The sequence below is a fragment of the Balaenoptera physalus genome, assembly GCF_965194825.1.
Source record: "Balaenoptera physalus genome assembly, chromosome: 9".
Taxonomy (NCBI): Eukaryota; Metazoa; Chordata; class Mammalia; order Artiodactyla; family Balaenopteridae; genus Balaenoptera; species Balaenoptera physalus.
The window spans coordinates 20,882,508-20,899,173 of NC_138888.1; the positions used below are offsets into that span (position 1 = coordinate 20,882,508).

The window sequence follows — 16,666 nt, forward strand, 5'->3', positions numbered from 1 at the left end:
GGAGGTGCCACGGTCTATGATACAACCAAAATCAAAAACAGCAGTTCTGGGGACTTCCCTGGTGGCGCAGTGGTTAAGAATCTGCCTGCCAGTGCAGGGGACACGGGTTCGAGCCCTGGTCTGGGAAGATCCCACATGCTGCGGAGCAACTAAGCCCACGTGCCACAACTACTGAGCCTGCACTCTAGAGCCCATGAGCCACAACTACTGAGCCCGTGTGCCACAACAACTGAAGCCCATGCACCTAGAGCCCGTGCTCCGCAACAAAGAGAAGCCACCGCAATGAGAAGCCCACGCACCACAATGAAGAGTAGCCCCTGCTCCCTGCAGCTAGAGAAGGCCCACGCGCAGCAACAAAAACCCAGCGCAGCCAAAAATAAATAAATTAATTAGATTAAAAAATAGCAGTTCTGGGGCAGACCGCAGCATTGCAGAAAGGGACTAGAGAGCTGTGACCAAGTGAGAAGGGTGCTTTTGGGAATGTAAAAGAAGGATTAATTTGGAAATGGAAGTGCTATAAAAGTAGAGGCAATCTCATTGGCAAGCTGCAGGGCTGTGGAGCAAAGATCAGCAGTGAGTTTTCTTGAAGTGCATCTGCTGCCATTGTGAGGGAAACTTCTCTAGTTCCTAGAAGGTTCCAGAACACTCAAGCTTCATGGGAAGGTGTGAAGAAAAGAAACATGGGGACTATTCTTTGCTGTTAGCAGTAAAAACATCTAGTGGGAGAAGTGACCTAAGAGTCCCATAGGGCACAACAGCCTATGAATCCAGATGTGCCATCCATAACACTGTGTTCCTTGGTCACCTGCAGTGACAATCTCAATTCAATGTTTCCTGTGGAGCTCTTAGGCCCTTATGCGAATCTGAAGATGTTGGCCACTCATTAGATATGGGTATTAACTGGCGTGAGTCATCTGTATATTCAGCCTGCAGCTGAAACCACACAAAGATAGTCCTGCCTACTAACGGGCACACCCACCCCACTCCCGTGTGTCATATCTCTGGCCATGGCAATGAGACATAATCATCTACTTGTGACAGCTGAGGACTGGGAATGGGGAGAAAATGAAGGATACAGGCAATAACGAGGCAGAACCAATGCCAAGGAGCTGACCTCGAGTATTTCAGTTCCAGGGTTTCTAGGATGAAACAGTTTCCAAGCAATAACCAGGTGAGGAACAGAGAATGCGAGTAAGGGTTATCGGTCAAGAATTTATGAGCCATGCAACTTAGGAACAAGATTCCTGGGCTCTGGGTCTGTGGGAGCCAGTCAGCTAACTGGTTTACTGAGCGCCTACTCTGTTCCATGCAGTGCAGACGAGAACCCGTTCCCAGGCCAGCAGAGTGAGGCAACCCCAGTGCTGCAGAGGGTGTGTGTGGTGCTCGCTGTCACTGCCTCGGGGATCAGCCCCTGAGATAGGCCGGGGCCTGCAAAAGGGGGAAGGAGAGGGCAGCGGCTACCAAACAAAGGGGGACTGAACACGACAAAGGCAAGAAATGCACAAACAGCCTGTTATTAACATAGTCTAAGAAATGACAGAGAACAGGGAGGAAGATGGGAGGGTGGAACTTGGAAACAATACCAGAAGGTACAAAAGTGAAAACAACGGTGATCCAGAAAGAAGAGGAGAAGAAAGCCAGGCCCTTATTCCAGGGCCGTCCCTGATGGTAAGCAAGCTATTCCACAGTTTGCAGGTTGGGACCATTTATGTACCATTTCACACAAAGCTCCACTTTCCATAAAATCTTTCTCCTCCAGAGAACATCCATGAGTAAATCTGTCTATCTATAAAAGACTTATAAACAGAGCCAATAGAACAAACTTGGTTTTAAATTAGGAATACTGCACTAAAAATGACTTCCCAGAGGTTGCCAAGTTCCAGTAGAGGGCTGGAACTACCAGTGTTTCTACTGGAACAACAGTATGTAATTTGGTCAGTAAAAACTGACCAATTTTAGGGACCTCTGAACTTTAAAGTTCTTTCACATTTATTTTCAAAAGTCTTACAAGTTAAGCTGTGTTGATACCTCAAGTCCTGTTTGAAAAATGAGGTAACTAAGGTTTCATGACACCAAGTAAAACACCATATTCATGCCGTGGGTGTTCTGAACCTCTGAACCAACTCCCTGCCCCAAAGTCTTTCCTCCCATCCCATTGTGGGCCTTCTAGAAGCAGCTTGCTGTCTGTCAACACCACTGCCTGAACCAATGTGAAGCCCAGAGGTTTCAAAGTTATTTTTCTGAGAGTAAACAATACTATATAATACTTCCTCTCTTCCTCAAAGTCATAGCCAAAAACCATATGAAAGCAAGAGGAAGTACATGTTCCTCAACAGCAATCAGCTTCCAGGTATCAAGTAGCCATAGCAGCTGCACCCCACCCCAGTCCCAACCTCTGGCACAAACACAAGCGGCAGGATCTTGACGCCTGATATGTCTTTCCACAACAGAATGACAAAAGGCTCTGACACTTCCACTCCCAAGGGCATTAAAACCATAGCCCCGAAGGAACAAGGTGGTTACTTTTCATATGAGTTACTAAACTGAGCCCCTCCACGCCGGAAAGAGGGGACAGGAAAGGGAAATGAAAGCAAGTGACTCTAGGTTCTGGATTTCACATGCAAGACTAGCCAGCAACAGGTGCAGCGTTCCGGTGAAATTGACTCTCCAAACGCCTCCCGCCTCCGCAGCACAAAGGGCGCAAGCACAGAAAGCCAACATTAGCAGTGCTGTCAGAAGTGGAAGCCATCATCATCTCCTAGCCAGCAGCAATTCTGAAAAAACAAAAAATTTACCAGACAGTACACAAAATATTTCTCTGCTGACATGAGACTTCTTTCACACTGTCCTCTCCTTAAAACACTTCACTCGAAAATAATTTAAATGTTGGTCATAATAAAATATTTTTTAGTGCTAGTGACTAGCATAGTGCCTGGTATGGAGTAGGTGGGCAATAAACATTTATTAGATGAATGAATGAAACAAGCAGGTAAATTAAAAGTTGCCTTCACAAATAAAGATAACCAAAATCTTACCCTCAAAAGAGTATGTACGTGTATTTTTCCCCGTTTCTCCAAGAAGGGAACAAAAGGCTGGAATCAGAAGCCAAGAGCAAGAGATATCACAAATAGAAACATATCAGGATTGTGAAAATGACTATACTACCCAAAGCAATCTACAGTTTCAATGCAATCTCTCTCAAATTACCAGTGGCATTTTTTACAGAACTAGAACAAAAAATCTTAAAATTTGTATGGAGACACAAAAGACCCCGAATAGCCAAAGCAGTCTTGAGGGAAAAAAACGGAGCTGGAGGAATCAGACTCCCTGACTTCAGATTATACTACAAAGCTACAGTAATCAAGACAATATGGTACTGGCACAAAAACAGAAATATAGATCAAGGGAACATGATAGAAAGCCCAGAGATAAACCCACGCACCTATGGTCAACTAATCTATGACAAAGGAGGCAAGGATATACAGTGGAGAAAAGACAGTCTCTTCAATAAGTGGTGCTGGGAAAACTGGAAAGCTACATGTAAAAGAATGAAATTAGAACACTCCCTAACACCATACACAAAAATAAACTCAAAATGGATTAAAGACCTAAATGTAAGGCCAGACACTACAAAACTCTTAGAGGAAAACATACGTAGAACTCTGTATGACATAAATCACAGCAAGATTCTTTTTGACCCACCTCATAGAGAAATGGAAATAAAAACAAAAATAAGCAAATGGGACCTAATGAAACTTAGAAGCTTTTGCAGAGCAAAGGAAACTATAAACAAAACAAAGAGACAATCCTCAGAATGGGAGAAAATATTTGCAAACAAATCAACGGACAAAGGATTAATCTCCAAAATATATAAACAGCTCATGCAGTTCAATATTAAAAAAACGAGCAACCCAATCCAAAAATGAGCAGAAGACCTAGATAGACATTTCTCCAAAGAAGACATACAGATGGCCAAGAGGTACATGAAAAGCTGATCAACATCACTAATTATTAGAGAAATGCAAATCAAAACTACAGTGAGGTGTCACCTCACACCTGTTAGAACGGGCACCATCAGAAAATCTACGAACAACAAATGCTGGAGAGGGTGTGGAGAAAAGGGAACCCTCTTGCACTGTTGGTGGGAATGTAAATTGATACAGCCACTATGGAGAACAGTATGGAGCTTCATTAAAAAACTAAAAATAGAACTACCATATGACCCAGCAATCCCACTACTGGGCATATACCCAGAGAAAACCATAATTCAGAAAGACACATGCACCCCAATGTTCACTGCAGCACTATTTACAATAGCCAGGTCATGGAAGCAACCTAAATGCCCATCGACAAACAAATGGATAAAGAAGATGTGGTACATGTATACAAAAAGGAACGAAATTGGGTCATTTGTAGAGACGTGGATGGACCGAGAGACTGTCATACAGAGTGAAGTAAGTCAGAAAGAGAAAAACAAATATCGTATATTAACGCATATATGTGGAATCTAGAAAAATGGTAAGATGAACCAGTTTGCAGGGCAGAAATAGAGACACAGATGTAGAGAACAAACATATGGACACCAAGGGGGGAAAGCGGGGGCGGGGGGGTAGTGGGATGAACTGGGAGATTGGGATTGACATGTATGCACTAATATGTATAAAATAGATAACTAATAAGAACCTGCTATATAAAAAATAAATTTAAAAAAAAAAAAGAAAGAAACATATCAGGAAGTGCCAACCACCCCATCCCCTGGCTAAAGCTGAGAAGCCCTGTCTGCCATCCCTTGGGATTAACAGATCTACACAGGGAATTCTCATTTGGAGAAGACCAAATGGGAAAGACAATCATAATCATTTGAGCAATCAGCTTTTGGATTTTCCTTTCATTCAATATGCCATTTCACCTAACAGTTTCCACCTGCCATCACTATATAGAATTTACAAAATAAATTTTATTGTGTAATCTTTCAACACGGTGAAAATAATCTCTGACAATATGTTATGGAAAATATCTTGTGCTATATGTGACATGTATAAGAAAAATACGAATGTGGGTAAGATGAACCAGAAATGAAGCCATTTTATGAGCAATAAAAACTGACAGAAAAAGTGGAGGAAAATGGCAATTAAATTGAGTCCACAGATGGAGAACGTTATATGAATACTGTATTAAATAAAAAGAATAATTACCAGTATGAGAACATCACTGATTTATATAAGGGGCTTAAAAAATGATAATGATATTAATTATAAAAATAGGGTTTCAGAGCACAGATAAGAATAAATCATCAAAATTATCAGGACATATCAGAGAACAAAGCAGTACAAATAAAAATGTAGTGTAATAAATAATTTTATAAAATGACTATAAAGTATGACTTGATTTAATGACACATTTGATTCAATTTTCTTTAAATTCATGAATTTCTCTTTTGTTTACAGCTTAAGTATTCTGAGTAGAATTTCTCTCATCCCTGTATATTCAATTTAAAGAATCCTTAGATTTTTCAAGTCACTCCAAGATCCAGAGTAAACTCCCGCTTTCTTTTACCTCAAGGTAACAAACACCCAAAGGTCTTGAATGAAATTCTTCGCTGAGATCCTAAATGCCTAGTTAAGAATTACCTCAAACTTCAAGGAATAAACTGGAATAGGAAGTCCATTACAAATATCATTGGTTTTCAAGTGAGGCCTTTTCATTCATTCATTCATCCATTCATTCATCTGCAAGGATCTATCATCCCTACAGGTCAGGCGTTGTGCAAAGCACTATGGGCACACAGGTGAAAATCCTGGTCCCTGCCCTGACGGAGATCACAGTCTGGCGACCTCTTAGCAACAAATTAAACAAAGCAATTAGCATTGTAACAAGTGTGCTGAAGCAAGCAACAGGACGGATGGTAGGAATAACAGGACGAATCTACTTCAGATTGGTAGTCAGGGCAGACAACTCAGAAGAGGTGCAATTTAATCCGATGCCCAATTATAGTAGACGGGGCTAGCCAAGAGCTAGGGAAGGTATTCCAGGCAGAGGAAAGAGTCTGTAAAGAGGTGGGTTGCGGAGCTGCACGCTGGCCACTGCTGAGGCGATGGGCAGCGATAGAGGAGGCTAATTTATAAATACGGAAGCGGAAGCGGCATCTCACCAAGCAATTCGCCCAACATGACTTTTCCCTGACACACACTTTTCCCTCGGCCTGGAATCCCTCCCTTCCACACTCTCCTCTGCCATCTCGCAGGTTCCTCCTCTGGGAAACATCCCTTGACTCTCCAGGGAAGAATAAAACTCCAGAAATGAATCCCTCCTAATCCGTGATCCCACGGCATCTAGTACTTGCCACTATTACACCCCCTAACACCCGGCACTGAATCGCTTGTTCAAAAGCCGCTAAGCAGAGGTCTTGCTTTATTTGTCTCTGTTTCCCAATAGTCTATCCCGGAATTCGGCACGAGCAGACATGCAATAAATAACAAGTGAGTGAGGGAACAAACCGAGACAGAAATGGACAAATGAACGCAGAAGGGCCACCAATGCCAACTCATTACTCAGCCTAGGAGGTTTGGAACAGCACCACCGTTACAACTGATTAACCCATTTATAGTCTGGGGGGGAGGGCAAGATGATTTCTATCCCCATACGATTTCCATACAACAAACACTTTGGGACAAATCTTCTGGCATCACAGAGCAGTGATGGAATAATTTTCAGAGTGTCATTAGATATGAGCTCCAATCCATTCACAATCCACAAGCATGCATGAAGTGCCAGGCCAGGTATTAGGCTCGAAAGCTGACAGTGGCTCTGTCCTATTCCGGAAGATCTACAACTAGCAACCAGAGCAAATCCTATTTCCAAAATATCGCTAATGACTCACATTGTAAGATTCTTTATACGGAACTAACTTCTTTCATAATATTTTTACAAGAAAATGTTTTTTAAAAAATTCCAAGGTCACCCATAGGACAAAATTATTTAGAATCTGTTGCTCAGTAATTTTCACACTAATTCTTGGCTCACTGAGTCATTCCGAGGTTTCCTTTCTACGACCAATGCACAAAAGTTTAAGGAACCATAACATTCTAAGTGAGTCTTCTTTACCTGCCTGTGACCCTTTGCCGTCCCCATGTGTAGACATGGTTGTCACTTCCATTTCTTGCTGGCCCAGCACGTCCTCCAAAGGTAGTTCAGGTTCACAAACCAACCGTGCATGCTTTCTGAAGTCACAAAGATATGTGGCTGGAGAGTGTGCTTTGCTGGAGTCAAATTTTAAAACCGGGCCAAACAGTGTGGGAATCGTGGGGATAGGAGTCCCTCCCCAACTGGCCTGACCAGAATGGTTGCATTCCTGCCCCGTGACACAGCCCAATCCCCTTCTACTCCATCTGAGCCTCTGCCAGGCTGTGGAGCCTGTCGCCTTAAAATCCAGACGTGCGACAACACTTACCCACTTAGGAATAGCCAGGTAAGGAAGGTATATGCGTTTCTACAAACACAGAGGAGCCTAGCGCTTCCTCAGTTCTCCTGAGTTTTTTCTTACATTTGTGCCAAATGAAAACGTGGGTGAGGAATAATGTTTAGGAATTAAACGATAAAAAATGTTCTTAAGTGTCCAGCTCTTGCAAGAGAGCTTGTTCTCATAAATTTTACAATTTTTCAACCTATATACTCTAAACTAATCTCTAAAGCTTTTAGAGATCTAGCCATTAATACACTAAATAATACATGCTGTCAAGCTAAAAGGTAAACTCTGCCTCTTCAATCAGGAGTAAAAACACTACCGAGTGAAATACAAACTGCATCTTTTTGCCAACCTCAATGCACAGCCCTCTTCTCACTTCATTCCCAATCACTGCCCTCATCCAGGTTTTCCGTGGGCCAGGCTCCACCCTCAGCCAACACCCGAGTGTCGACTTAAATCTGGCTTCCTTAAGGAGGCCTTCCCTCACCACTAGAGCCCAGCCCAGGCCCCGTGAAGCCCCCTCATGACGCACTATCACAGCACTGCAGGACATTTATCCCCTAAGCTATGAAACAACTCTTTGTATATTCTGCAGTTTGGTGTCTGTTTCTTCTACTAGTCTACACACTGCAGAGGCCGGCCACCAACACTGAGTGTTCATCAGTTTTGTTGACCATGCCCAGTACGGTGCCTGGCCTGGGGGGGGGGGGGGGCCACGCAACAAAGAGTTATTTCCACTTCAAGTTGTCGTCTCTGTAAAATTACTCTTAACACAAGTATCATATCATATCGCTTATATGTGGAATCTAAAATAACTGTACAAATGAACTTATTTACAAAACTGAAACAGAGTCACAGATGTAGAAAACAAACTTATGGTTACCAGGGGGTAAATAAGGGAGGGAATAAACTGGGAGACTGGGATTGACATATACACACTATTATATATAAAATAGATAACTAATAAGGACCTACTGTACAGCACAGGGAACTCCTCTGAAGACTCTGTAACGGCCTATATGGGAAAAGAATCTAAAAAAGAGTGGATATGTGTATATGTATAACTGATTCACTTTGCTGTACACCTGAAACTAACACAACATTGTAAAGCAACTATATTCCAATAGGGACTTCCCTGGTGGTGCAGTGGTTAAGAATCCACCTGCCAATGCAGGGGACACGGGTTCGAGCCCTGGTCCGGAAAGATCCCACATGCCGCGGAGCAACAAGCCCAGCGCACCACAACTACTGGGCCTGCACTCTAGAGCCCGCGAGCCACAACTACTGAGCCCACGTGCGGCAACTACTGAAGCCCGCGGGCCTAGAGCCCGTGCTCCGCAACAAGAGAAGCCACCGCAATGAGAAGCCCGCGCACCACAAAGAGTAGCCCCCGCTCGCGGCAAGCCTAGAAAAAGCCTGCGTGCAGCAATGAAGACCCAACGCAGCCAATAATTAATTAATTAATTTTTTTAAAAAAGAAATATAACGTGAAGCCCATATGTGCTTTAAAAAGAAAAAAAACTATACTTCAATTTCAAAAAATTCCCAAAATTAAAAAAAATTAAAAACATAAAAAAAAAAATTTGTCTAGATTCACCAAACTACCAAAGGGTGTCCATGGGCAAAAAAGGAAGGGATGTGATGATAAAGAATAAAAACCCTAATCTACACCCTCATCATAAGATATAAACATCTGATGAATCGAGGAACACTTATATTCTGTTTTTAATGCATTGAACTTAATTTTACTCACTGGGAAAATGAATAAAACGCTTCTAAAGGAAAGATGATTTAAAATAAACAGAATTATTAAATTAAGAAGTTATTTTTTATAATAAATAAAAATATGTATTTCAGTAGTTTTAGTATAAAACAACTTTTAAAGAAGAAATTCTCAAGGGACGTTCACAAGTTTAATAGTTACTGTACGGTTCAGCTAACAGATATCCTTGACATATTCTTTCTTTTGAGATATAATCGACATATAACATTACATTAGTTTTAAGTGTACAGCACAAATAATTGATATATGTATGTACTACAAAATGATTACCACAATAAAAAGTTTAGTTACCATCCATCACCACACACACCTTACAATTTTTTTTCTTGTGATAAGAATTTCGAGATCTACTCTCTTATCAACTTTCAAATACACAATACAGTATTGTTAACTAGAGTCACCATGCTGTGCGTTAAATCTCCAGAATTTATTTTTGTAGCTTTTGACTACCTTCATCCATCTACCCCACCCTCAACACCCTGCCCCTGTAATCACCAATCTGTTCTCTGTATCTTTGAGTTCAGGTGGGGGTTTTTTTCTTTCTTTTTTTTTTAGATTCCACATATAAGTGAGATCACACAGTATTTGTCCCCCTCTGTCTGACTTATTTCACTTCGCATAATGCCCTCAAGGTTTACCCATGTTGTCACAAATGACAGGATTTCCTTCCTTTTTATGGCTGAATAATATTCATATATATATATATCCCATCTTCTTTATTTATGTGTCAGTAGACATTTAGGTTGTTTCTGTGTCTTGGCTATTGTCAAAAATGCTACAAAGAACATGGGGGTGCAGATTATCTCTTGGAGATACTGATTTCATTTCCTTTGGATATATTCCCATAAGTGGAATTGCTAGATCATATGGCAGTTCTGTTTTTAATTTTGGGGGGAACCTCCATACTGTTTTCCATAGTGGCTGCATCAATTTACATTCCCACCAACAGTGCACAAGGGTTCTCTTTTCTCCACCTCATCACCAACAGTTATTATTTCTTGTCTTTATGATTAACAGCCATTCTAACAGGTTTGAGATATCTTACTGTGGTTTTGATCTGCATTTCCCTGATAATTAGTGATGTTGAGCACCATTTCAATGTATTCTTGATAATGATGAAACTTCTCCAACTTTCTTCCAGAAAGACTCATCTTTGAGCCACTAAGCCCCTGGGGTTTGCAAAGTAAGGACACTAGGCAGGTAGGATTACAAAACATATCACACTCCAACTTCTACCAGGTGTTTCCATAGTTACAACCTACCAATTGAAGGTTCACCTCATCTTATTTCTATAACAGCTCTGTGAGAATATGCACATACCCTCCAGAAGAAGTAACAGAGTAATCATTAACACACTTACCATGAGTTGCTTTAATCAGCCAACCATTAATACCCACAACACTCCAATAAAAAAAGGGAGCTCTGGAAGAGGGCAGGCCTGGATGGAGTCAGAAGGCCCGTGAACAACATCTAAGGGCTGGGTCAGTGGAAAAAGGTTCAGAGAAGGTGCAAAAGTCCAATTTTGCATGAACCTTGATGGCAGCCAGAAGGTCCCAGCTGCACTGTAAAGGTTGCTCTGGAAGACTAAACACCACAGCTTTTCTTTCACACAAATTACTTCTCAGTCTCCCCCACCAAAAGGAAAATAATGGGAAAGAACGGTCCTTGCGCCCCTGCTCTGTTGTTCCTTCTCCTGTTTCCCCTCTCTCTCACCCTCTCCCTGTTTATGCTAAAACTGAAGACTTCAAGCCCAAGATCTGCCTTCTTTAATCCACAAGCACATGTCACATCTCTTTCAGGAAATTAACAAAACCCCCTAACACAGTAAATATAAACCTAAAATCCTTCAAGAAGTCCACACACCCCACCCTGCCCACCAGAATATTTCCTGGAAATCTGTCTCTTTTCAGACACAAATCCATCAGACAACCAACAACAATGAAATGAGATTTGAAGGAAAGTGAGTAAGACATTTCCCTGAAGTCCAGGTAGCCCAGAGAAGCAGAAAGAACACTGAGTCTGGGGCCGTGGTGTAATCCTGGGAAAGTCATCTCCTCCGCCATCCTTGAATGAATTTTGTCAATTATCAGGCAACAGAAGTGGACTAGATGGTCCCATAAGGCATCTTCCAGCTCTAAAATTCTGTAAATGTCCATGTTACCACAACAGCCATCCATGGTTACAAGGGAGAGGGAAGAGCCGAAGGAAGCCGCTTACCTCTAAAAATGATTTCTAAGTCAGGAAATGCTGCAAAGAGACCATTTCAGCCTGAAGGTCTGCATGCTCTTAGAGTTCATTTAAAAAGTTCGGGGGCTTCCCTGGTGGCGCAGTGGTTGAGAGTCTGCCTGCCAGTGCGGGGGACACGGGTTCGAGCCCTGGTCTGGGAAGATCCCACATGCCGCGGAGCAACTGGGCCCGTGAGCCACAACTACTGAGCCTGCGCGTCTGGAGTCTGCGCTCCGCAACAAGAGAGGCCACGATAGTGAGAGGCCCGCGCACCGCGATGAAGAGTGGCCCCCGCTTGCCGCAACTGGAGAAAGCCCTCACACAGAAACGAAGACCCAACACAGCCAAAAATAAATAAATAACTAAATTAAAAATAAAGAAATTACTTTAAAAAAAAAAAAAAGTCCCATTCCTTACATTTGTGTTCCATTACAACCACAACCTGTGCAATGTCTAACAGAAAATCTTCCCATAAACACTAGCAACATGGGAAGTATGTGGTTGCAATGTGAGAAGCTTGTCTCAAAATAATCTGGATATTTGCAATTCACATGCACGATAAATGATTTCGAAAGCCACGAAGCTTGTCAGGCCTGGCAGAAGCTATAGAAAATGTTAGGATAACCATACCTAACGGCAGCAAGAAATCAGGTGCCGAGAAAAGACAGCTACTAAAAAAATTTAGGGGACCATACTACTTCCGGGATTGCCAAAGAGTAATATTGTGTCGCATCTTCTATCCTGTCAATAAATTTTTTCAACAAAATGATTTCCAAAGTAAATCTCTCATTAAGTATTTATCAATTTTTACCAAAGTAATAAATGCACATCATTTTTTAAATCAGATAGGACTACAACAAAATGCAGTAGTCCTGCTTCAGTCTTGCTTTCAAGAGGCTGCCCCCTTTCATCTGTTATCTATCTATTCTGACATTCATTTATACATTTCTAAATACTAAATTTACACTGCTCTTTTCTGATTGTCAGACATTATTTACAGAATGTTTATTATAGTGAATAAGAACTTAACTCTCTTATATTCAATCTCTCAGTTTCTGATATCATACTTTTAATTTCCAAGATGATCTCTTATTCTCTGAATCTGATTTTTTATAGCATTTTCTTGTTTCAAAGATGCAATTATTTTCCCACATCTCTGATAGATATAATATTATGTACCGTTTTTCTCTGTTTCCCCTAAGTTCCTTTTTCCTGTTGTTTGGGTGTGGCTTTAATGACAGAGGCTTTCCCCCAACATCTGACTCCTGGCTGCCCCTCACATTTCAAAATGAGGCAGTCAAATACTCAAGTTCTATGAGCTTGGGTGTCACCTGCCAACTGCTGAGCTCAAAGTAGGTCATCAAATTCCATGCTGTGACTATACTATACTCCCAAGAAAAGCATCCTCTGATTGGGGCTGGGGTGAGCTTCAGGAATTCTGATGTCCCTTCATCTTCCTGCTGTCAGACCAGAACCTCACCATCCCCCCCTGGGACAGGGATCCCAAGGCAGAGTTCAATTTGTCCAGAGAATGTATAAATCTCTGTTCTCCTGTGCAGGAGGGGATGAAGGGGAAAGATCTGGGAGTCAAAGTACACAGTTTACAGTTTTTAGCTCCAAACTTGTTCCGCTTGCCCTGACCCAACCTCAGACTGTGCTGGTGACTCTTAAGTCAGGGTTCTTTCCAGGTCTGGGAGGTGCTTCAGGAGGCCTCTGGCTGCCACCCCCTGCTCTGGTCCCCTCAGCAGTCACCACTCTACCATCAATCCTCCAACACGTGATGCCTCCGCCACACACAGCGACCTTGTCTCCACTTCCCCTTGGCCACGTAAGTTTATTCATGTTTTGCCTTTCGTGGCAACTCTAGTGCTATGACTGCAGTAGCAATGATAAATACATATGTACTCTTTCACTTCTAACTACAAGTTCTGCTCTCTTCTATTTATCCTTAGGAAGACTCCTAAAATGGTCTTATTACCATGAGCTGGGCACTGGTTGCACATGGCAGTAGGGTGCAGGAAAGACCTGTCTCCTGCAATCTCGAATTCCAAAATACAATCTTGCCGAATATGTTAAAGTCAAACCACACGTTGTGCAGTAGTATCTGTAACATCAGATGTAACTGTCAGTTAATTATTCTCTTCATGATTGGGTCCAATTTGGAATTGGAATTCAATATTTAAATACAATACAGTAACTTCATATGTAATGAAATTTTATAGTTATAGTATAAAATTACTTTTTACTTAATCTTCAAATGTGAAATTTTACTTTACACTTAGTAATTCAATCCAGCCAAATTACAGCTGCTATTTGGGGACCTCAGTGCCGACTGACTGTGTGTATGGAAAATACTAAACTGCCTTAAAACTTCTTTTAAAATTCAAATGAATTTTATCTCTGAAAATGTGTGCTAAAATAAACACAGAAACTCAGTTCATATTTATTAAAGAAAAAAATCTATAACTGTATTAAGTATATCATTAATAATGAAAGAAAAAACACCCGATGTATCTGTTCCTATAACCCAAATGCTCAGGGCCTCACAGAACTGCAAATATGCTTTAAAACACAGAAGGCAATTCCCATAATAGTAACATGCTGAAATACAGAAATAATTAATTACTCAGTACTTTCCTTTGGACTAGAAAGAACTTCTCAGCCGGATGTCGATATTTCCCTACAAAACCCAGTGAAACTGACTGTGGCTACCTAAGGAGGATAGAAACTTCTCAAGCTAAGAAAGGTAAGGTTTTCCAGCATATTCATAAAATTGCAAACTTCTGCCTAAAACACTTGGTTTAGAAGCTCACGTACAGCCAGTCTGATTAAGCCACTGGAAGTCATGGAAGCTCGTAGAAAATATTTTACCAACGTTGTGAAATATCTCTAATGAATCACAAAAAGATACTAAGTGATGAAAGAAAGCAAGAAATGTAATAACCTGTTCTTTCCTTTATTTCCTTTAAACCTTTATGTTTCTGAGATAGCAGAAGTTAAAAATTAAAGTAACTGTTATTGACTTCAAACTTTAAAGCAAAGTAAGTATTAATGTTGTGCTCCGTGGATTCGGATCCAGGAATATTTAATACCCCCTAACATTCAAAACAGTGTATCTCAAAAATGTATTTCCTTGCTCTTTTCTATCACATCATTAGAGCGGGAGGATCTTTCTGCTCTCATTCAAACGATAATAATTGTGTCAATTATAATAATCAATTACTCTTGATAAGAGGAATGGAGATGAATGATTCTAAAATATTTACAAATATTTACAGTATTTAATCCACAATTTACCTGGTGGTTATGACAATTTAATGGCCTACTGAAGTAAGTATAATCAATCCAATCACCAAATTTAAAAATTACTAAGGTTCCTTCTTTCCATCTTTGTTCCGTAAATGTGGGAATTAGTCCTTGAGTTCCTAGGCAAGCCAAAATAGTGCCACTCTCTACATCTTAGCAGAATTTACCTTCTAAAAAAGTCAAAATCAAATACTCCCTACACATCTTCCTACATCCTAAACCTAAGGTATTCTACTTGTTAATCCTTTATACAGGTATTCAGTCCCTATGTGTCAAGCATCCTTCAAGGCAGTGACGTAAAATGGTCCATGAAATCCTGTTTCTTTTTCTCCAGCACCAAGATATCAGTCTCATTTAATGAGTTCCTGTGTGGAAAACATTTCCAAGTTAGCTTCTTTAATTTCCCATACCTAATAAGGAAAGATAAAAGCCCTACGTGATGAGTCACAGCAATCAGTTTGGTGGTTGAAATAAATTCCTGGACCACAAAGTTACCTGCAGGGCCACTGTGAAAGGCCACTCACAGACTTTTGGGGATTAGCTGATAACAGGTTCCCAGGTGAGGAACAGTAAATCCAGTGGACACACTTGCTGCATGCTCACTAATGCAGGACGAAATGCAGGGAGTCACAAAGATGTTTGTCACATAAACATCCAGACAACTAAACTCTCTACTTAACAAACAGAAACAGCCAAATCCCAAACAAAGGCCCATATATGCTATGAAACACAAACAAGGTTCCATTTTTTAAATTACAGTTGACCCCTGAAAAAGGTTAATCCAAGTATAATTTACAGCTGCCCTGCCATGTCCATGGTTCCTCTGCATCTGGAGATTCAACCAACCATCCAGTCGTGTAGCACTGCAGTATTTTCTATTAGAAATAGCCACGTATAACTAGCCCCACACAGTTCAAACCAGCACTGTCCAAAGGTCAACTGTATATTGTTCTTAGATTTTCTTGTAGTAAGATAATTTTGGACTTCTTTACTATGATTATCATTTGTTTGGCGTTAAGGACTAAGCACTGAGAAGTACTACAGAGTAGTGATTTAGACTGTGGCACAGCTACTTGGGTTTAGATTCTAGCTCTGCCACTCACTACCTGTGCTATGTTGGGTAAATTACTTATCCTCTCTGTGCCTTGGTTTCCTCACTGTAAAATGGGAATAATAACAGAAGTGCCACTTTCATAATGCTGTTTTGAGAATTAAATAAATTCATGTGTGTGTGTCCATATGTATATACACATATATGTGTGTACAAACACATATACACACATATGGGTGTTTGCGTAAATAAATAATATTAAAACAGTTAAACAGCAGCTGGCATAGGAAGCAGGCAAAAACCATTAAGCTACTCTCCTTGTTACTGCAATGCTTCTTATACACCAAACTTTTTCACATGGTATTTCAGATTAAAGTTAGGCAAACACTAAACATGGGCAAATGTATTTAATACAATGAGACAGAGATTATTTAAAATTATCAGCTGACTCCAAACATCTGTGCCCATACAGCCGTCCATACACGGTAAGCTTATTTGAGTGCTTTCAACCAGCACCTTCCCCTGCTCCATCCCCATCAGCAGAAAAAGGCCATAAGAGAATATGGTAAACAAAGCACAAGGAGCATCTCGGAGTTGAGAAAGTACTCAACAGATTTTAAAAAGCTGACTCGGGTGAATGTTCCCAGTAGTAAATGAGGCTTACGCGAGTCCATCATCAACCTGAATGCTAATATTTCACACCCAGACTGAAAGGAAGGGCTGAAAAATAGAGTGAGTGGCACTAATTGTTTTGATTAATGTTTTTACACTAATTCGTTTTGATTAATATTTTTGTCTCAGTAATCCTACCTACGAGAAACTGTCCTTGGCTCCA

General features: G+C 40.9%; 1 protein-coding gene across 13 annotated transcripts in view; it reads right to left on the bottom strand.

Moving 5' to 3' along the window:
* UTRN (utrophin) overlaps positions 1 to 16,666 on the bottom strand; it is a 496,228-nt gene that overhangs the window by 444,359 nt on the left and 35,203 nt on the right. The window contains exon 1 of one of the 13 annotated variants that reach the window (XM_082474345.1): positions 7,105 to 7,259. The exons of the other annotated variants lie outside the window; for them this stretch is intronic. Within the exon in view, the coding sequence (XP_082330471.1) occupies positions 7,105 to 7,156 (52 nt within the window). The 5' untranslated portion in view covers positions 7,157 to 7,259. Of the gene's footprint in view, positions 1 to 7,104; positions 7,260 to 16,666 lie in introns of those variants that run through there. 13 annotated transcript variants of the gene reach the window in all.